Genomic DNA, 20,571 nt, shown 5'->3' on the forward strand with positions numbered 1-20,571 from the left:
TGACCATGCCACCTCCAGAAGAAATGACAGGACCTTGTGTCTTATAGAAGAATGTAATATGACCTCACAATTTCCAGCCTGAGAAATTATATAAATGGTCGCTGGTAAAAACAGTCTATTTTGGAGGTAGATAACAAATTCTGTTTGGGGTGTGCATTTCTAAGGATGCTAGCAGAACATGCTAGTAGAGCTGCCCAACAGGCAGTTGGAAATAGGGAGAGAAGCTGGGCTGAGAACTCATAGATACAGCAGGCAGCTACTTGGCACCAGGTAATACAAGTGATTGGTGTTCTATAAACTTCCAAAGCCTGCTCAGTTATTCATCTGCTCACACCACCCCATGCTTACCACATCTTCCTCTAGGCTGAGGCTTTCAGGAGGGCTACTGGCGGGGGTGGGGGGGGGCACAAAAACAAACAAACAAACAAAAAAACCAATGACAGCACAAAAGATAGACTTGAAGTATTTATCCTGGAGAAAAAAGAATGTCACTCAGGTTGATATGCCAAGGATTTCCTCCATTCAATCACTTGCACAACAAATATTACCTGGGTTATGCTCAGGGTTAGGAGAATGATGAAAAAAACAGACATATTTCAGCTGGATGCAGTGGTTCACGCCTGTAATCTCAGCACTTTGGGAGGCCGAGGTGGGCAGATCACTTGAGGTCAGGGGTTCAAGACTAGCCTGGCCAACATGGCGAAACCCTGTCTCTACTGAAAACACAAAAATTAGCAAGGTGTGGTGGCACACACCTGTAGTCCCAGCTACTCAGGAGACTGAGGTACGAGAATCGCTTGAACCCAGGAGGCAGAGGTTGTGGTAAGCCAAGATCAGGCCACTGCATTCCAGCCTGGGCAACAGAGCAAGACTTTGTCTCAAAATAAAAAATTTAAAAAAAATAGACATAGTCCCTGCATTCATGGAGCTCAAGGACTAGTAGGAAAAACAGGCATTGATCAAGAAATCACAAAACTAACTGATTATAAACTCTTATTGAAGAAAAGAAATACCATGCTCTGAGAACAGTTTGTATAAAATAAGGGTACCAGACCAAGTCCAAGGGTCAAGGAACATTTCCTCTAGAATATAATTTCTGAAGATTTTTCTTCTTCTTTTTTCTTTTTTTTTTTTTTTAAGACGGAGTCTCGTTCTGTTGCCCAGGCTGGAGTGAAGTGATGCAATCTCCATTCAGCGCAACCCACGCCTGCCAGATTCAAGCAATTCTCCTTGCCTCAGCCTCCCGAGTAACTGCAATTACAGGCATCCGCCACTACACCTGGCTAATTTTTGTATTTTTAGTAGAGATGGGGTTTCACCATGTGGGCCAGGCTGGTCTTGAACTCCTGACCTCAGGTGATCTGCCCGCTCAGCCTCCCAAAGTGCTGGGATTACAGGCGTGAGCCACTGCGCCTGGCCTTTTTTTTTTGAGACAGAGTCTCACTCTCACCCAGGCTGGAGTGCAGTGGTGTGATCACAGCTCAGTGGCATGAACACAGCTCACTGGAGCCTTGATCTCCCTGGCTCAGGTGATCCTCCCTCCTCAGCCCCTGAGTAGCTGGGACCACAGGTGGGCGCTACCGTGCCCAGCTAATTTTTGTACTTTTTGTAGAGATGAGTTTTCACCATGTTGCCCAGGCTGGTCTCAAACTCCCGGGCTCAAGCAATCCACCCACCTCAGCCTCCCACAGTACTGGGATTACAGGCGTGAGCCACCGTGCCCAGCCCGATTGTTCTTTCCCTTTTCCACATACACCTCCTCCAAGCCTCATCATTAAACCTCACAGGGAAAGACAATGTAAAATATCTTTATAGAGAAATCCAGGACTGAGTATATATTCTCCATATGCATTTGTAAACCTCCCGTAATGATTCATCTTGCCATTTCCAAGTGTCTAGTCCATAGTATCATTTCACCTACATTATCTGGCTTGCATACTAATCACAGCCTTGTGAGATAAGCAGGCAAGTATGACTATATGCATTTTTTTTCTGAAGTAGAATGTGAGTCTCACAGAGGTTAGGTAACTTGCCTAAAATCACATGGCTCATTAATGGGGGTGCTGGGACTTGAACTTGGGTCTTCTAACACCTAGATGGCATTATTCTTGTAATATTCATTTTTTAATTTACTCATTCATCCATCAGACATGTGTTGATCACCATCTGATTAGATGTCAGGCTATATATGGGGCCATCAGGAACAACGGAAGGTTTTCTCTCTCTTTTTTTTTTTTTTTTTTCTTTTTTTTGAGACAGAGTCTCGAGTACGGTGGCTATCTCAGCTCACTGCAAACTCCGCCTCCTGGGTTCACGCCATTCTCCTACCTCAGCCTCCCGAGTAGCTGGGATTACAGGCTCCCGCCACCACACCCAGCTAATTTTTTGTATTTTTTAGTAGAGACGGAGTTTCACCGTGTTAGCTAGGATGGTCTCGATCTCCTGACCTCGTGATCTGCCCGCCTCGGTCTCCCAAAGTGCTGGAATTACAGGTGTAAGCCACTGCGCCCGGCTGAACCACTGAAGGTTTTTAAGCAGGAAAGCAGAACTGTTTTTTGGATGAGCAAAGAGAAAATGGTGGTTTTCCAAGTACAGTCTGAGACAATGTATAGGACCAGAATCTCTGCAGCTGAGGCTCAAGGATCTGGTAATCAGCCAGGTACAGGAACTCTTTTCTGATTGCAATGCAGTGAAGAGCAGGAGCAGTATTCAGAGAAGGAGGCAGTGCAACCAGGTAACGTGATCAGGTGAGAGGTGATGAGGTACAGAGACAAAGGGATGCACTTTTGAGTCACTTAGATGGCACTGATAGGACTTTCATTACACCCTCCCATAGACAGTGGCTCAGGTTCAGGAAGTAGAGCTGGGGTTCCTACCTGGATCCTCTGGCTCTAGAGCTTTACTGCACGTAGCCATTTATACCCACATTTTGATTTCAATTACTTTGTATCTATGTTTCTTAGAACTTTTTGCAAATCTCCACCTTATCTGAAACTGTCCTCAAGCCTTGTATTTCTCCTTCGCTTTCACAAAACCTAGGAAAGAAATACGGGACAGTCAAGTAAAACTGTAAAAGTTTTAGAACATTTATTTCTTTGGGGCTGGTTACACAGGCGAAAAAGAAGTAGATTTGGTTAGGGAAAGAAAGCAGCAGGCCTTGGGGAGATACAGTGGCTCTCCCCCTCCCTAAACCCTAAGAGGCCTCCAGGAAACCTGAAGACAATAATTCCAGAAGCCCAGAGGGTGACCCCATTTCCTCTCTCCATGGTTATTACTGTCAGTCTGGAGCAGTTCAGGAATTCAGGAAACTATAAAGAAACCACAGCAGCCTCCACAACCCAAACATCAACATCAACAACCTCAACAATAAAATCTATTAAAATTCATCTCCTTCCACCCACTCACAACCGCAGACTCGAAGCTAGGAGGTGGAAGGGACTACAGGAGAAGCTCTGCGTTGCCCAGGTTAGTATTTCCTCATCACAGGCCTGGGTTTCCCAGGATCTCAGGGAGCCTCCATTTCTGGGTGAGAGCATCAAAGCCTAAGGACACCTTCCCTCTCTCCTCACTGCTAAGCAGGTTAAGATTAAAGCAAACCGAGGCAAAGGCCACGGTTGACAGTGCCAAGGTAAGACTGGCCTGTCCGGGTACACACACAAGGCCGCACAGGATTGGGGGGACGTGTTAAGGGAGAAAAGGCTGGGGAAGTGAGCGGGCGATGGCCTACGACGGGACTTGGGGCGGGGCGTGCGAAACGCCTGGCAGGCGGGCCCATGAGGATGACCAATCAGAATGCGGACTGTGCCCCAGGGGCGGAGCAGAGGCGTATCTTGGTCGAGATTGGATAGCGGCGCGGCGCAGGGAGGGGGCCGCGCGCCGTCCGGGCCGGCAGCTTTGCAAGTCCGGGTTATATATCGCGGTGGCTGCGCCCCGGAGAGCTGGCTGCGCCGCCGCGCACGTGCATAGGTCCGACGCCCTCCTCGCTTTGCCCAGGGGTTCCTTCTGTCCCGGCTCTGTTCCGTCTCGCCCCGAGGTTCACTCCATCCTTGGAGCCCCCAGCCTTTCGCCCAGCGCCTCCAAGCTTTGGACCTCGACGTCTGCAAAACTAGATGGTCACAGCCATGAATGTCTCACATCAAGTAAATCAGCTGTTCCAGCCCTGTAACTTCGAGCTGTTCAAGGACATGAGGCCCTTTTTCGAGGAGTATTGGTGAGACTTGGGAAGAGGGAAAGGCCATGCTAGGGCCCTGGGGCCAGGGTGCAAGGGGGTGGCATTGAATGCCCGCAATGATTTTCTTACAGAACAGAGTTACGGGACTCCCTCGTACTGATTTAACACTACCTTTGTCCGAGGTGCAGGTAGTATGTGGCACCTCAAAGACATTAGAGCTGAAAGCAAGCAAGCAGAAATAAGAGGATGAGGGAGAACGTGGAAACATACAGAAGCCAAAGACAGCGTGTAGTGAGAACTGGTCTTGGAGGCGTGAGGTTGATCTGAAGCCTTACTAGATGACTTCCACGTCCCCTATGGCTGTGTGTGTAAGCGTGTGTGCACAGTGCGGGGCCCGGGGACAGCCTACCCTTTACAATTATCCCATCGTTCCCCAGGTGCTCCACCGTTCCTGCTGCGGAGAAGGAGGCAAAGTCAGAGAGCTCTTCCAAGCTTTCCCCTGGAAGAGCTCTCTGGCTTTGCCCTAAAGCTCCCCAGAGGTTTTGGAGTCTGACTTTATGCTCCAACCAATTTGCCATGCCCCAACCAGGGAGAAGCTATTGCCACATTCTTATTACACCACAGCCCTGGGCTGCTTCTAGGCGCCCCAACCAGGGAGAAGCTATTGCCACACTCTTTTTACACCACAGCCCTGGACTGCTTCTCGGCGTGGGCCAGACAGCTGTCACCCACCTCTAACCCCACTGAGAGAGCAATAATCACAGAAACCTTGGACATAGCCCCTGCCCTGTGCTAGGTACTTTGTATACATTAGTACTCCCAGGAGAGATGTAGTATTCCCCCTTTACAAATTAGGAAGCCAAGGCTCAGAGAGTTAAGTTGTTTTTTCCAATGTCACACAGCTAGTAAGTGGCAGAACTGGGACTCCAACCCAGAGCACTCACCTGGAGAGATAAGTGGGCATTTCTCTAATCAGCACCCACCCATGAGCCCATCCCCTCTGCCTTCTGCTTGCCAGGGCAACCTCATTCCCCATAGCCCTGATCTACCTGCTTCTCATCCCTGTGGGGCAGAACTACATGAAGGAACGCAAGGGCTTCAACCTGCAGGGGCCCCTTATCCTCTGGTCCTTCTGCCTTGCAATCTTCAGGTAAGACCCCATCCCACTCCTTGCCTCTTCTCTAGACGTTAGACCTCCATTCTATGCCTTAAAGCTTTCCCGATTGCATCAACCTCCATCCTGTCCCCAAGTTGCCCTGTAACACTCTCCCCATCTCATTCTCAGCTTTAGTTCCCCTCCCAGCCTTCACCCTCTTCTATTATATTATCCTGTTTTCCTTCTTTTTTAGACCCCTACCTGGTGGTCTCTGCTTTTTCCCTCTTGCCTTCATAGTCTGTACTTGTAAAACATTTCTCCAGTCTCTAATGCTCTCACCTCCTAACACCCTCTCTCAGGACCCTCCAATAACTTCCCCATATTTTCTCCCCCAAACTCCTTCAGTCTTCCCCTATCCCTCCACACATCTCCTCCTAGGCTCCTAACCCCTCCCAAGAACCCCATTCTTTAACTCAACTTTCAGTCCCATCCCCTTGCATTCCCTGATCTTTCTCCAGCCCTCATCTCCTCTAGACTATTGGTTGGATCTACCAGATTGGCCTCAGGCTCTCAGGAGCTTTGACCCAGCCCCGTGGACAGGTGGGGAGGTGGTAGAGCTTGGAACACAGTAACCTGGCCAAGCCGAGGGAAGGGTGGATTGGTGCCTGGGGATGACACTTATACCATCTTCCTTTGTCCCATTTCAGTATCCTGGGGGCAGTGAGGATGTGGGGCTTTATGGGAACTGTGATACTTACCGGGGGCCTAAAGCAAACCATGTGCTTTGTCAACTTCGTTGGTAATTCTACAGTCAAATTCTGGTCCTGGGTCTTTCTTCTCAGCAAGGTCATAGAACTCGGTGAGTGGCAAGGCTTTGTCTCTCTGGTGCCTTGTGAACTGCATCCCTCCACAGGGCCCTCCTTTCACCCATACCCTTGAAAGTCCCTTTCCTACCCCTAGGTCCCAATAATACCTCTCACCCAAGCTCCTCTATAGATTCTCTGCCACAAAGACCCCTTCCCTCCCCTGAGAATTTCTCCTGTGTCCCTACACCCAGCGCAGAGGGTGGTCCCAGCACTGGGTGGTGTGCCAACTATGATTCTCCGTCTCCCAGGAGACACAGCCTTCATCATCCTGCGTAAGCGGCCACTCATCTTTATTCACTGGTACCACCACAGCACAGTGCTGGTGTACACAAGCTTTGGATACAAGAACCAAGTGCCTGCAGGAGGCTGGTTCGTCACCATGAACTTCAGTGTGCATGCCTTCATGTACACCTACTACACTCTGAAGGCTGCCAACGTGAAGCCCCCCAAGATGCTGCCCATGCTCATCACCAGCCTGCAGATCCTGCAGATGTTTGTAGGAGCCATCGTCAGCATCCTTGCGTACATCTGGAGGCAGGAACAGGGATGCCACACCACGATGGAACACTTATTCTGGTCCCTCATCTTGTATATGACCTATTTCATCCTCTTTGCCCACTTCTTCCGCCAGACCTACATCAAGCCCAAGGTCAAAGCCAAGACCAAGAGCCAGTGAAGGGTTGGAGAGAACAGTGAAGCTCCAGTCTCTCTCTTCTCCAGGGCACCAAGAGGCTGGGCTTAGTTTTGGGAGAATGATTAGGTTGCCTTACCTGCATGGTTTCCCCAGAGGACGCGTGCCCCACGGTGGCTGGAATTTTTGAGACAAGAAGGGTGACCCTGGGATGGGGGTGTGGTCTGTTACTTTGATGTTTCTGTTTTTAATGTGAAGGCCAAGAAGGCCCTGGGATGGGGGGTGGGACGGAGGAGGGTCCCAAGAGCTGAGTTGTTTAATTTCTATCCAGAAATCTTTCTTCTTCTTGCTCTATTTTTTTAATTAAATATTTCAACAAAATTTTGAGAGTTTGGGGATTTGGGGGGAAAGAGCGCTGCTACCAAGGGGATGATCGGCAGGTGGGACGCCTGAGGGTGTGTGGAAGGGTGAGAGGCACACACACAGACACTGAAAGAATCCTAGGCCTGGTAGGCACTTAATAAATGTTGTTACAGACCAGAATTTTATTGCTGTTAGAGGACCAAGCCCCTCATAGGAACAGTGAGAAACAGGCTCAGAAAGGCGGAGTAACTTTATCTAAAGTCATAGGCTCCCTGAATAGCAGAGCTGACACCTACAAGCATTGGAGACCAGATCTACCAGCTAGCCTCCCTGAGACCACGAGGTGGCGCCGCAGCACCGGCTGTGGCCGATGCCAGCCCGGTAGCTGGTTTCCCACGTCCCCCGCACTCACGCACCTCTTTGCTTCAAGAATCCCGGGCTGCCCCGACCTGGAGTGGGGGCAGGTGGTGAGTGGGACTGAATCCCTGGAAGCCTGGACCCTCACTTCGTTCCTGTACCTCCAGCTCGCCTGTAGACAGTGGGGGAGGATGAAGGGAAGAAGACTCAACCGCAACTCTGAATCATCACGCCTTCGACAGTCCGCGCACGTTTATTTCATTTATCTTTGAAAACGAGGGAGGGGAAGCCTGGAGAAGGCGGGATGGGCCAAGGGTGAGTTGGCCCCCGGGAAGCTGGTCCCTGTTCCTGGCTTTAGTCCCAGGGGCGCGGTCTGTGTATAGGGCCCAGTCCACCCCTCAGGGCTGGGAGGGGAAGGCCCTCTCCTAAGCCGGCGCCCCCCAGCTGACCAAACACCCCTTTTAGACCCTGGGGCGGGAGCAAGCCAGTCAAAACGACCCCAGTCCGAGGAGGCTGTGAATCGTCGCCCCCGCCCTCGGGGATGATCTACAGGCGGGGCCGCTCATACGGGCCTTTCCACGGCGTACTGGCAAGGACTGAGGTTGGCTGCCGGGGGCGGCCCGTGCACGGCGGGGTAGCTGAAGGAAGCGTGCTGTTTGGCTTTGAGCCGCAGGCTAGCCAGGCTCGAGTTACACGGGTCCCGATAGACGTAGGGGGAGGAGGCGGCAGCCGCGGCGGCGGCGGCGGCCGAGGCGTAAGGGCAGGACACGGCCCCGGAGGACACGGCGGCCGGAGCCAGCCCGGGGGGGGCCCCGCCCAGGCCCTGCAGGGCCCCAGGCCCTGGCACGGTGCCAGGGGCAGCCGCGGCGGAGGGCACCATGGAGGCGGCGATGGAGCTGGGTGGCGAGAAGACGGGCTGCGAAGCCAGAGGCCCCACGTTGACCGAGTTGAAGGCGAATGGGAAGGTCTTGGCGGCGAGCGGCGGGGCAAGCGCCTTGGGCGGCCAGTTGCCGTACGAGTAGCCGGGGTACACCTCCTCGTAGGGCGGCACAAGCCCCCCGAGCGGCGCCGCGAAGCTGCCCTTGCACAGCTCGGCCTGCTGGCTGCGCTCGCGCTTCCGCCATTTGGCGCGCCGGTTCTTGAACCACACCTGCGGGCACGGGAGAAAGGCGGTCAGGGCTCGGGGCCAAGTCCCAGCGGCTGGAGGGCGGGCCACCCCGACGAGGCTACCATCCGGGGCCCTGCGGTCAATAAACGAGATGAGGTGGCTGGAGACTGGGTAGGAGGGAAGGAGTGCACGGAGTCCGGGGTCGGAGAACAGAAGGCGCGGGCGGCAGGACCGAGTCATTGGCGCCAGAGTCTGGGGGGACAGTAGGATGAGGTCGAGTAGGGGTGGATAGGGGAAAGAGAGACGGTGTCAGGGCCGAAGAAGCGCGCGGTCCGGGTACTAGGGAGCAGTGGGAGCAAAGGCTGGAGGTTGGCGGGCAAGAGGCCGCATGGGGCTGCAGCCCGGAGTCAGGGTCCGGGGTCCAGGGGAGGGGAAGGTGGGGTGGAACCGCTGGCCGCCGGGTCGCAGGCTGAGTGCGGAGGGCCCGCGCGGGTGCGAGTCGCGGGTCTGGAGAGCATACCCGCACGCGGGCCTCGGTGAGGTTGGTCCACACGGCAATCTCCTCGCGCGTGCTCATGTCGGGGTAGCGGTTCCTCTGGAAGGTCGCCTCCAGCTCCTGCAGCTGCTGGCTGGTGAAATGCGTGCGCTGCCGCCGCTGCTTCTTCTTCAGCGAGCCGTCCTCGGGGGAGCCGCCGGGCAGCGAAGCCGAGGCCTTCTCTGAGTCTGGGGGGCCAGGGTGGGGGCAGGTCACAGGGCGCCCAAGCCTGCGCGGATTCTCGGGCTCCGGGACCTCCTAAGCCACCCGCTGGCTCCCACCTGAGCTGCGCAGCCGGGGTCCCACCCGCACTGGGGATGAAGCTGTTATCTCCTGCACTCCCGGAAGGGGGCGCGCTTACCGCTGTGCTCCTGGCCCTTGCAGCCGTGCTCTGGGAGCTGGGGGTGCGGAGTGCCCGCGTCTGACAGCGACAGGGCAGGGCTCCGGGCCTCTGCCTCGCTGAGCAGGCCGAACTCCATGGAGGGAGGTCTCTGGAGGCGAGAGAAGACAGAGACCAGGGTAACGGGGGTAAAATCTCCGGCTTAGCTGGGTCCCAGCAGCGTTTCCCCGTAAATTCCCTGCCACTTTTCTCAGCCCCAGCCATAAAGCTGGGGCTGCGTGGTGCTCCTTAGGATAGAATGGGGAAATAGCAGCCTAAGGGCACAGAGGTGCATGCTGACAGGTTCTCTGCATAGATATATAAACTAGACTTTGTTTTGTTTACTGCTGGGAACTAGAACTGTGCCAGGTATACAGCTGGGGTTCAATAAATATTGAATTAATAAAAATGTAGACTACAGGCCGGGCGCGGTGGCTCACACCTGTAATCCCAGCACTTTGGGAGGCCAAGGCGGGTGGATCACCTGAAGTCAGGAGTTCGAGACCAGCCTGGCCAGCATGGCGAAACCCCGTGCCTACTAAAAATACAAATTTGCTGGGCAGGGTGGCACGCACTTGTAATCTCAGCTACTCAGGAGGCTGAGGCAGGAGAATCGCTTGAACCTGGGAGGTGGAGGTTGCAGTGAACCGAGATGGCGCTACTGCACTTCAGCCTGGGTGACAGAACAAGACGCTGTCTCAAAAAACAACAACAAAGAAATCTACACTATAGCACACTACATACCCTATACTACATCTGCAAAAACTTAAAATCCTTCTCACCTGAATGCTCAGTATCCCCCTATACTCATACATGGTCCTCAGCTAATCATGCCTGAGACAGACCAGATGTCTGTTATCCATTCTCCTTGGGACAGATTGTATTTTGAACCAGACCTGATATTTCTCCCTTAAGAATAATGGCTGCTGGCCGGGCGTGGTGGCTCAAGCCTGTAATCCCAGCACTTTGGGAGGCCGAGGCGGGCGGATCACGAGGTCAGGAGATCGAGACCATCCTGGCTAACACGGTGAAACCCCGTCTCTACTAAAAATACAAAAAACTAGCCGGGCGAGGTGGCGGGCGCCTGTAGTCCCAGCTACTCGGGAAGCTGAGGCAGGAGAGTGGCGTGAACCCAGGAGGCGGAGCTTGCAGTGAGCTGAGATCGTGCCACAGCACTCCAGCCTGGGCGACAGAGTGAGACTCCGTCTCAAAAAAAAAAAAAAAAAAAAAAAAGAATAATGGCTGCTATCATTTATGTGTACTTACTGTGAGCCTTTACCTCATTCTGTCTCCCCTCACAAGAATACGTCAAGTATGATCATCCTTTTTCTGCTGAGGAAACTGAGACTTGAAGGAACTTGATGAGGCTCACAGAGCTTGTAAGCAGTGGGATTGAGATCTGAACTAGGTCTGTGAGACTCCTAATGCTTTTTCTTTGTTTGCTTTTTATTTTTCTTTTATTATTATTTTATTTTTCTGATTCAGTCAACTCAGAACGCTTGTTTTCTCACACTGTGCTCTTTGGGGCCTTCCCTCGAGGTTCCCTCAGGGACTCAGCTACAGTTCTAACCTGGCCTTGCTTGGGTCTGCTTCAGCTAGGGCAGCTCTGCTTTGGTCTGTTTCGTTTATGAATTCTTTCTTTTTTTTCTTTTTTTTTGAAATGGAGTCTCGCTTTGTCACCCAGGCTGGAGTGCAGTGGCATAATCTCGGCTCACTGCAACCTCCAGGCTTCAAGCTATTCTCCTGCCTCAGCCTCCCGAGTAGCTGGGACTACAGGCACATGCCACCACTCCTGGCTAATTTTTGTATTTTTAGTAGAGATGGGGTTTCACCATGTTGGCCAGACTGGTCTCGAACTCCTGATCTCAGGTGATCCACCTGCCTTGGCCTCCCAAAGTGCTGGAATTAGGCGTGAGCCACCTCGCCCAGCCTGTTTTGTTTATTATTTCTGAAGAGGTTTCATTTGAAAGAAGGTAACAAGATCAAACACAAGTGTGAAAACCACTCGTGCTTGGGTGCTTGGGTCGGGCCTGGTCTCCTGCCTGCACTGATATACACTGTATCCTACCAGTGATTGCTCCACCCATGGATGGCCTCTACCAAGCCTGCTCCAGGCTGTAGGCAGGAGCTTCATAAGACCACCTTCCTACTCATAACTTCCTATCCCAAAACCTAGCTTCACATTGCCCAGGAGCCTCCCTGGGTCCCTCTCCAAGTTTCCCCCGCAGAGTCCCCTTTTCTGCCTGCTCTCCCAGGACCCCTCTGCTGGGAGGAAGGGAAATGGGCAATACTGGGGCTCAAGACTCTGGGTGCCTTTTGGTTGGAGGAGAACAGAGGAGGCTAGGGACAGAGGGAAGGGGTAGAGAGCTGAGTGAGAGGGGCCTCTCTGCCTCTGTCACCCCTTCCCCATTAACAGGGGCTTAATGCAGGCTACACGGGGTGGCATTAATGTAGTGGATTAGTCTAGATTGAGATGTGTGTCACTTGGCTGCTCTGGATTTATTAGGAGCCTTTCTCAGGGAGGTGCAGATGGGCAGCAGCCTGTATTTGCACATGGTAACGCCCCCTTCAACCAGCTCAGAGTTCACAGCTGTGCCCCCACTCCCCACCCCACCTCTCAAGCCAGGTTGGAAGTGGAACCGAGGTCAAGGCAGGAGGTTGAGAAAGAGTCCCTGCTCTTTCTACAGGCAGAGGGGTCTAGATCTTGGACCTTTTACTGGATGTGAAGAGACAGGGCTGGAGGGAACCCAGGACAGGAGAAAAGTCAGGCCAGAACTGGAGGTGTGCTCAGCTTACTTCCCCTTCCAGGTCACGTCAGGGGGTTTGGAGCTGGAAAACTTTGGCCAACAATGCTCTGATGGAAGGGAGATGTCCCTGAGAAAGAACTATGGTAGCCTTGACTGGGAAGATGAGGGAGGAAGGGTTAGAACTGAGAGCTGGAAAAAGGGGTGCTCTGAAGTCTCCCCTTACTTCATACCCAAGATGCCCTTGAAATGCAAATCATCCCCCTGACTTTTCCAGAGGCCATGGAAGCAACACGAAGCTGGCAAAAAACCCAGAGAGGGGTTTACCTGTGGGAAAAGCAGTCCCACTCTTGCCACCTAGCCTTCCAGTCAGCTTTGGCTCCAGACTTGCAGTTTTCCAAATTACCCTGTTCCCGGCATTCCATACCTGCATCTTGCTTTCACTCTATTTCAGCAGAGGGAGGCAGGGTAAGAAGGGATATGGGCGAGGAAAAGACGAGGCCAGAAAGCCGAGTTCAGGCTGCGTGTTCCCAGAGGCAGATGGACACATGTGCAGACACACACAGGCCCCCACTCAGACATAATAAGCACTTGGACTTGGAGCTAGGGGCACACAAACACACACTCTCCCACACATGCGCTGCCACATCCAGGCAGACAGACACGTACCGTCACACAGTCTCCTTTCTGTGACAGGGACAGCTGCCGGGGCTGTTTTGGAGCTAGCCATCATTACCCTCCCCCCACCCCCCACTGCCTCCCTGGCCCCTCTGAACCTCAGCTCTCAGTCCCAGGAGCTAAGGACTCTGTGTGGGGGAGGAGCAGGCCAAGGGGCCAGGGGAGTGTTCTGCACTGGATGCTGCTGAGTGAGGAGAAGGCATGAGCACGCTGGAGCTAGAGGATGGGGTGGGGTGGAGGGGCAGAAAGTGCCCAGGCCCCTCTCGGGAAAGTCATCTGGTATAGCCCAAAGAAATTAGGTTTGGAGTCAACAGATCTAGGTTCACGGTCCTGGCTCTACAACTTACTAGCTGTGTGTCCTTGGCAAGTAACTTTACCTCTCTGGGCATATTTCTTCATCTCCGAAAGGAAGTTCATGATCCCTTCCTTACTTGCCTTCAGTATTGTTAGAAGGTTTAGATAAAAACATAAACATGTAAATATGAGTAGGGATAAAAACTCTACCTGAGTAGTTTTTTTTCCCCTCACTCATTAAACAAATGCTATTTAGCACATTCTATGAGCTGGGCATTGAGTCAGGCCCTGAGGGTGGGGTAGTGACTAAGATCTCATCCCTGTGTCTGCCCTTCCTCGAGTGGGTCATCTCCCCAGACTCTGTATCCTGCAGTGAACTGTTTCCCTAGTGAATGAAGGTGAGTACACTGCATTGCTGAGAGATAGGCAGCACATGCTGTGAACACTTGGTCCTGAGCATAGACGACCCAGTCAACAAGGCAACAGCAAAATGGGCAGAGTACTCTGGGAGCCACTTTGGGGATGAGGGACTGGTAAAGGAAAGAATGAAGCCTTTTTAGGCTCTTGCATGGGCTAGTAACAGCAGAGAGAGGAGCCATGGCTGAGAAGGGACCTGACTGTGAAACTGAAGAGAGAAGGAAAGAACAGTAAAGCCAGGCAGGCAATAAGAGAGATGGAAGGGTGGGGGCATAGACCTCTAGCCGACTCATGTCCGGGTGGGCTGGTCAGGCAAAGGCTGGGGGCGCCAAGCTGTTGTCTGAGCTGGAGACAGGCTGGCTGAAGATTAAGCTCCCCCAAACTGCTGGAGGTCAGGAAGCTAGGGAGTTGGGACTGAGGCCAGGGACTTCGCCTCACTCAGTGGATAGGGAAGAACAAGCAGTAGGTCTGGAAGCTGCAGGATTAGTTGATGCTAGTAAAAAATGCCCAGGCAGGGACAGAGAGAGTCAGGAGATAACAGTGATAGTGAGTCTAGCTCTGGGAGGGGGCTGCTGGCCCCACCCCTAGCCTTTTTGCCACACCCTGCTAGGGATGTGTGGCCCAGTCCCACTGGTGTCAGGCAGGCCCAGGGAGTACAGAGGGCCTACAGATATGCTCTGATTCTGCAGTACAGGCTGGAATTAGAGGAAGCCTAGTCATGGACTGCAACAAGAATGAAATATCCAGGATATATGAAAGTGGAGAGCAGATCTCAGGCCAAGGAGGCCACAGTGGGGAGGTCATGGTTTCCAAGAGACACAACCCCATGGCAATAAGTCAGCTGTCATGTGGACCCACTTAAGTCCTGAAGCCAGAGGGGTAGACCAGGGACATAGTGAGAGCCCACAATCAGTTGCACTAATAATGCTTGAGGCTGGAGGCATAACCTGGAACTCAAATAGGAGAAAACCTTTCTCTTTCAGGGGCTAAATGGAGAGGAGATGAGAGGAGCTGTAGTTATGATGTTTTCATCTTATAAATGTGAAACAGAAGTGAGGCCCTTAAGTGGACATGGCCGCATGTTCATTTGGGACGCTGAGCACCCAGACTATATGGTCTGCTGAACTGCAGTGTGCAAATGCGAGCAAATCGAGACACATTTGCAGCAAAGATTTGAAGCATTCAAGTTATCAAGGGACAAATCGGGGATCAGAGAAATGATTCTACAGTCTTCCTGCTCTTCCTTGCTTCCTTCCTGGGGATCCCAAGAACAGTAAGGCACATACCCTAACTTGTAGGAGTCTGCAGTGTAGGCAGGCAAACGGAGCACAGGATGGAAAGATGGAATGCATGGGTCTGACTGACTGGGAGATCAGAGAGAGGGAAACCCATGGAAGGTGGTACCGAGTGTTGGGGGCTCAGAGAATATAGGCACGCGACTGAATTGGGAGTTGAAGAATCAGAGAAGGGGTATGGCATTCTAAATAATGAACAGTGTTGGGAATAAACTGGTAGGCTGGGAGGGCAGTGGTGGGCCTAGGTTAGTCAGAGTCTCAGTGTAGGCCACGGGAGATCTGCAGAGAGAAACAAGTCAAACCGAGGGGGGCCTCCAATCGGGGACAAGGGTTAATGATTCAGATTTGACAAAGTCTAGGCTAGAGTATGTCCAGCTTTTTCATCAAAACCCCTAAGATTCACACTGAGCAACAGCCCTGAATAAAGAAAAAAACCCCTAAGACCAGTCAAAAACAAATCTACTAGAAAACTAGAGGCATGACCTGAAACAGCTGCCACTAGTGTGAAATTGTTTGGAGTTTGCCAGCTTTATGTTTAAAATGCAAGCAAATTTTTCATTCTATTCCATACGTTAGTCATGGAATAGAAAATATTTTAATATAAAAATAAATCTTATTTTAATATAAAAATAAACCTCCCAATCTTCAAGTGATATCACCCACCAGGAAGATGGGCCCTATTTAGACTGTGTGTCATGCCTCTCCCACTCCTTACTGCCCTCCTACCACCCCACCCCCCTATGAGAAGCAATGCACCAAAGAGTGGGGGTCACTGGAGGCTTGTAGCCAGGGGTGTGACAAAAAACAGCATCTTTGTGGCCTTTATTTGACCATGGTGAGCAGAATGGGTTGGGCAGGGAAGAAATAGGAAAGGAGAAACTATTAACTGAAAGATGCCAAAAAGGCCGTGGGGCAGGACAATGGGAAAGGAGAGATAGAGTTTTGAAAGTTACTCCTCTCTGTCTTCCCCCAACTCTTACCCAACTGATGATCTTTTCCTTTTCCTCCCTCTCATTCTTTTCATGAGTCCCTGGCAGTGGCCATGGACACCCTAGACACCCCAAAGCTCAGGACCTAATGGATCCTTCATGTTAGTCTAGGAGGCATCATTTAGTGTGAATGGAGAAGAAAAGTGTCCACTGGCCCCATCCTTCTGTCACCACAAGTCAGCTTTAGCCTGCTGCGTTTGCCCTCCCTTCCTGAACCCGAGTCTGGGCCAATGTTCCATCTCTGAGCAGAAGGCAGGCAGAGATATTTGGCCTGGTAGGCAGGCTAAGCATTTGGGGAGCTCCCCAGAGTTCTTGGACAGGGACGGGGTAGTGGCCAGCATCTGAAGCCTGCGATAGCGTGGCCCATCTATCATTAAGATCCCTCCTATGGCTGCATCAGGAAGGTGGTTAGGCTGCTCTAAGGCTCAGCCCCACTTTTCCAAACAAAGATTCTGCAGTTTGGGCATAATAATAGTGCTTCTTATTTCTATGGTGCTCCTTCATTTGCAGAGGGCTTTCACAGACATGATTTCATTTAACTTGCACAACTGCCCTGCATGGCAGGAGTGCCTATCCCCATTACACCTCTAAGAAGGCAGGATGCAAGGTTACACAGTTTGAAGAGATTCAAACCACCTAGTTCTGCTCTTTCCATGCCTCACTCTCTCTACCCTGCAGCCATTTGTGACTCTCACATGTGCTGATCTTTCCAAGCCCTGAAGGATTCCATTTCTACTTCCTGCCTCTACCATCTCTCTGGAAATGTGCTCTGGAAGTATGCTGCCCACTGTGTGCCAAAGAACATTTTTCTATTCATCCTGAGCTTGCATCACTGCAGTTCTAAAAGGCCCCCTCATCTCCAGTTTCAAGATTTGGGGAGCAAGCAATTCTTCTGCATATCTAGGCTTTTTATTATGCTGTAGATTTCCATATTGTCTCACCTTCCAGAGGACTAAACTTTGACATTTGCTCTCGCCAGCAACCCCTGGCTCCCCATTCTGCCAACCATTCTCTGACCCTACTCTAGGCCCATGACATTCTTCCTAAGAGCCAGTGACCAGGCATGCATTCAGCTACATGGCTTTATGCAAGGTGGGGAAAAGGTTCTGTTTTTTGTTTCCAGTCATCTTCATTATGATACCATCTCTTTGGCCTTTTTGACAAAAGCCAACTTTGAGCTAAAGTCTTCAGGGAGCCATCCGTAATGCTTTCCCTATTCCTTTCCTGACACAGAGCCCTTCATTTCACCTATAATTTCAGTGATTTTTATGGGAGCACAAGCCCCTGAAAAGTGTATCAGAATGTGATAGGGATAATTGTGGTGTGTCTTTATATTGCTCAAAATAGAGCAAATGAAAAAACAAAACAAAACAAAACAAAACAAAAAAAAACAAAAAACGTTGAGAATCCTAGCCAGTAATAAGCAAACTTTAGAACTGAGAAATGGACATGGGAGTGTGGGGAATACCTAGTGTATGTCACTCATAGGTGAAGGGTGAGAAAGCTTGAAACCGCTGTTTAGATTGCTCATTGCTAAATACAGTGGCCTTGCGCTTGTCCTTGTGAAAACTCAGTCCCCAGCTGGGCTATCTTGCTCACTTACATGGACTCATTCTCCCTGCTCTGTCCTCTTCAGCATAATTGAGCTCTGGTTAGAATTGGGGTCAGGGTGGGCCGGGCGCAGTGGCTCACGCCTGTAATCCCAGCACTTTGGGAGGCCGAGGCGGGTGGATCAGGAGGTCAGCAGATTGAGACCATCCTGGCTAACACGGTGAAACCCCGTCTCTACTAAAAATACAAAAAATTAGCCGGGCGTGGTGGCGGGCGCCTGTAGTCCCAGCTACTTGGCAGGCTGAGGCAGGAGAATGGCGTGAACCCGGGAGGCGGAGCTTGCAGTGAGCAGAGATCGCGCCACTGCACTCCAGCCTCGGCGACAAAGCGAGACTCCGTCTCAAAAAAAAAAAAAAAAAAAAAAAAAAAAAAAAAAAAAAAGAATTGGGGTCAGGGTGGATGGTCACTGTAGGGGCCCAGCGGAGTCAGGGCTGTATCTCAGCTGCAGGGAAAGTAAACCCGGCTGTTAGGTAGGGCCAAGACATCCTCCCCAACCAGACTCAGAGGGCGAGATAGTCCCCTGTTGGACTCCAGAGTCTGGATTCCATGAGCCTCCTTCCCACCTCTGCTCAGCCACTAGGGTGGTGCTGGGACTGGTAGGGCTGAGGAAGCAAAAGGGAAACAGGACCACAGGGTTTGCTTTGCTAATGGAGCTGTAGTTTTCTCTTCTGGCCTGGGCTCCTGCCCACTGTAGGGAAGGAGCCATTGGTCGGCTGATACTCCAGCAAGGAGTCTGGGGGGTGTTAATTGTATTGGAATTAGGAGGCAACTGAGGCTGCCAGGGGTTTGTGCCCAGCTCCTTCCTGTTTTCTCATTGCCTTTTGTCACCTATTCCTTCCTTTCCTGTGGGTTTTTTTGTTTTTTTTTTTTTTTTTTTTTTTGCTTGTTTTTGTTTTTGTTTTGAGATAGAGTCTAGCTCTGTCGCCCAGGCTGGAGTGCAGTGGCGCGATCTCGGTTCACTGCAAGCTCCGCCTCCCGGGTTCACACCATTCTCCTGCCTCAGCCTCCCGAGTAGCTGGGACTACAGGCGCCTGCCACCACACCCGGCTAATTTTTTGTATTTGAAGTAGAAACAGGGTTTCACCGTGTTAGCCTGGATGGTCCTTTCCTGGTCTTGATTCCCACTAGCAGGCTCCTCACTGGCCTTCTGTCCTCAAATTTGGATTCTGGAAGTACAGAGTGATGCTCTGATCTATTCTGAATTGAAGGGGGCATGTGTCCCAGCCCCTCACCCCAAGTCCAGGCTGCAGTCTTTACTCTCGCTCCCTGCTCGCAGCTTCGCAGCCCGAAGGAGCTGAAACAAGTTGGCAAAGTGTGAGCTGGGATTTGAGGTGACCCACTGCAGCCGACCCCATCGCACACGCAGCAGCTGGGCAGGTGCTGCTGGGTAGATGGACATGCCACCTAGCCAGGGACATTCTGTCCGCCACTGCCCGACACAACGCCCGCTCCAGAGAGACCCACTTCGCTACCCTGGACATTCTGTCCACTCCGAGCCCCATGCGCCGCGGACATTCTGTCCGATTCTGAGGCGGCCTCAAGTCAGGACCCAGCTGGGCTCAGACACCCCAAGCCAGATCCACCGTACCCGCCGCCTGGTCACTCTGATCTGCACAGCGGCCATCTGACTCAGTCGCGGCCGGGCTCTCACAACACGGCTCCTATTCCAACTGCGGAGCAGCTGGGAAGAAAAGCGTGTGTGACCAGGCGCACCCCGGCTCCCAGCCCCTGGAGTCTGAGCCTGGGCCGAAGGGCGTCGGGCGCCGCCAACTGCCCCTACACTGGGGGCCGCCGCCGGCTCCCCAGCTGGCCAGGGCCTCTGCAACCCCTTTCGCTCCCTGACCGCCTGCCCCGTGCCCTGGGATTCCAGGGCGCTTTTTGGTAATGGTTTCCAGACTCCCTACTCCCTGCCTCGCAAAGCCCCTATCCTGGCTTCAAGTCTCCGGCTTCGTTCCGGATCCTCTGAGTCTCCCCCTTCCCTATCCCCTGGTTCTTACCCTGAGTTTCCCTTTTCCCAAGTCCTGGCCCCAGGTCTGCAGTCCGCCCTCCCTGTTCTCGACCTGTTCCCCAGGCACCAGAGTTCAGCTGCCCCAGGTCCCGTTTTAGGGATTCCAAGGTCCAGCAATAGCTCCTCGGCCCCATGAGCCCCTGTCCTTAGAATGGTCAAACACTCACAGTGCGTCCCGCAACAGGCAGGCAGACTCCCAGCGGCGGCGGCGGCGGCGGCGGCGGCGGCGATCTAGAGGGCAGGCAGGGGCCAGGGGCCGGGCACCCGGCCGGAGTGGGGGCCGCCCCCCTGCTCCCGGGCCGCCTCTCCGCTCCGGCTCTCTCGGACTCGAGGAAGGAGTGAGCCTCACCGCGTACTGCCACCCCCAGTCGGCGCCCATTCACTTTATGGCAGACCAGGGCGCCCCCAGCCCGCCGCGGCGAGCCGCGCTCGTCAGGCCCCGCCCCTTTCCAGCTGCGCTGCCGGGGCTCCGCCCTTTCCAGCTGTGGATCTCCAAGCCCCGCCTATGAGGGAGGGGTCTGGCCGGCGAGACGCCAAGAACCCCGCCCTCTGGCCAATCAGAAGCGCTCCTCAGCAACTGGGCCGCGCCCCTCCCCACGTGGCAGAGAGCGCGCTCCGGCTAGGACGCTTAGGCAGAGCCAAGCGGGAGAGAGTAGAGTGGTCCCGGTAGTCCTGGGTAAAAGGGATCGACTGGCAGCGAAGTGGGGCTGGGCCGCTACCCGGAGCAAAGTGGATCGGCGCCAGCTGGGAAGGCGCACGGGGCCGCCGGGTCTCAGCGCTCAGACTTCTCTGCCGCTCAAGTTTCGCCGATTTTCTCCACTTGTCGCTGTCCGTCTCTCCTCTCCCTTTTGTCTCTGTTCCAATCCTCCCACGTCTCGCCTTTCTTTCCTCTTCTTTCTCCTCAGCCGCTTCGCTCCTGCTGTTTACCATTCTCCTTCCTCCTCTGCCACTTTAAAAGACTCATTTCCCTTTCTCTCTGCTCCTCTTTTTCCTCGTATCTTTCCTCCTCTTCATTTCCCCCTTCTTCTC

At 52.8% G+C, this 20,571-nt stretch overlaps 3 protein-coding genes across 19 annotated transcripts in view; 2 read left to right on the plus strand and 1 right to left on the minus strand.

Annotated features, from left to right (window-relative positions):
• Positions 1-3,909: 3,909 nt before the first annotated feature.
• ELOVL3 (ELOVL fatty acid elongase 3) lies at positions 3,910-7,145 on the plus strand. Its single transcript, XM_005566280.5, has 4 exons — positions 3,910-4,210; positions 5,190-5,321; positions 5,975-6,126; positions 6,382-7,145. Exons 1-4 carry the CDS (start codon positions 4,110-4,112, stop codon positions 6,807-6,809), a joined length of 813 nt encoding a protein of 270 aa, XP_005566337.1. The 5' UTR covers positions 3,910-4,109; the 3' UTR covers positions 6,810-7,145.
• A 144-nt stretch (positions 7,146-7,289) lies between these two features.
• Positions 7,290-19,902, minus strand: PITX3 (paired like homeodomain 3). Of its 3 annotated transcripts, XM_045361463.3 has the most exons (5): positions 19,710-19,902; positions 18,619-18,700; positions 9,489-9,618; positions 9,113-9,315; positions 7,290-8,634 (listed from the first exon to the last, which is right to left on the minus strand). In XM_045361463.3, exons 3-5 carry the CDS (start codon positions 9,604-9,606, stop codon positions 8,047-8,049), a joined length of 909 nt encoding a protein of 302 aa, XP_045217398.1. In that variant the 5' UTR covers positions 9,607-9,618; positions 18,619-18,700; positions 19,710-19,902; the 3' UTR covers positions 7,290-8,046. The 3 variants fall into 3 exon arrangements, with proteins under 3 accessions (XP_045217398.1, XP_005566338.1, XP_045217397.3); XM_005566281.5 differs by lacking the exon at positions 18,619-18,700; XM_045361462.3 differs by lacking the exon at positions 18,619-18,700 and having other exon boundaries at positions 9,409-9,618.
• GBF1 (golgi brefeldin A resistant guanine nucleotide exchange factor 1) overlaps positions 7,473-20,571 on the plus strand; it is a 154,193-nt gene continuing 141,094 nt past the window's right edge. For all 15 annotated transcript variants that reach the window (XR_012418168.1, XR_012418169.1, XR_012418170.1 and 12 more), the window contains exon 1: positions 7,473-7,799. Coding sequence is in view for 12 of the 15 variants with exons in the window: in XM_045361445.3 (XP_045217380.1) it covers positions 7,789-7,799 (11 nt within the window). In the remaining 3 variants the exon portion in view is untranslated. The remainder of the gene's footprint in view (positions 7,800-20,571) is intronic.

This window comes from Macaca fascicularis, chromosome 9 (assembly GCF_037993035.2).
Source record: "Macaca fascicularis isolate 582-1 chromosome 9, T2T-MFA8v1.1".
NCBI lineage: Eukaryota > Metazoa > Chordata > Mammalia > Primates > Cercopithecidae > Macaca > Macaca fascicularis.

What these genes read in the sequence shown, in the direction of transcription:
- PITX3 (XM_005566281.5), bottom strand. Translation starts at nt 9,606, where the DNA reads ATGGAGTTCGGCCTGCTCAGCGAGGCAGAGGCCCGGAGCCCTGCCCTG. An exon ending in CAAGGGCCAGGAGCACAGCG is followed by an intron (nt 9,316 to 9,488) that starts GTAAGCGCGCCC and finishes CTGGCCCCCCAG; the next exon opens with ACTCAGAGAAGGCCTCGGCT. An exon ending in TCACCGAGGCCCGCGTGCGG is followed by an intron (nt 8,635 to 9,112) that starts GTATGCTCTCCA and finishes CCGTGCCCGCAG; the next exon opens with GTGTGGTTCAAGAACCGGCG.
- ELOVL3 (XM_005566280.5), top strand. Translation starts at nt 4,110, where the DNA reads ATGGTCACAGCCATGAATGTCTCACATCAAGTAAATCAGCTGTTCCAG. An exon ending in TTCTGCCTTGCAATCTTCAG is followed by an intron (nt 5,322 to 5,974) that starts GTAAGACCCCAT and finishes GTCCCATTTCAG; the next exon opens with TATCCTGGGGGCAGTGAGGA. An exon ending in CAGCAAGGTCATAGAACTCG is followed by an intron (nt 6,127 to 6,381) that starts GTGAGTGGCAAG and finishes TCCGTCTCCCAG; the next exon opens with GAGACACAGCCTTCATCATC.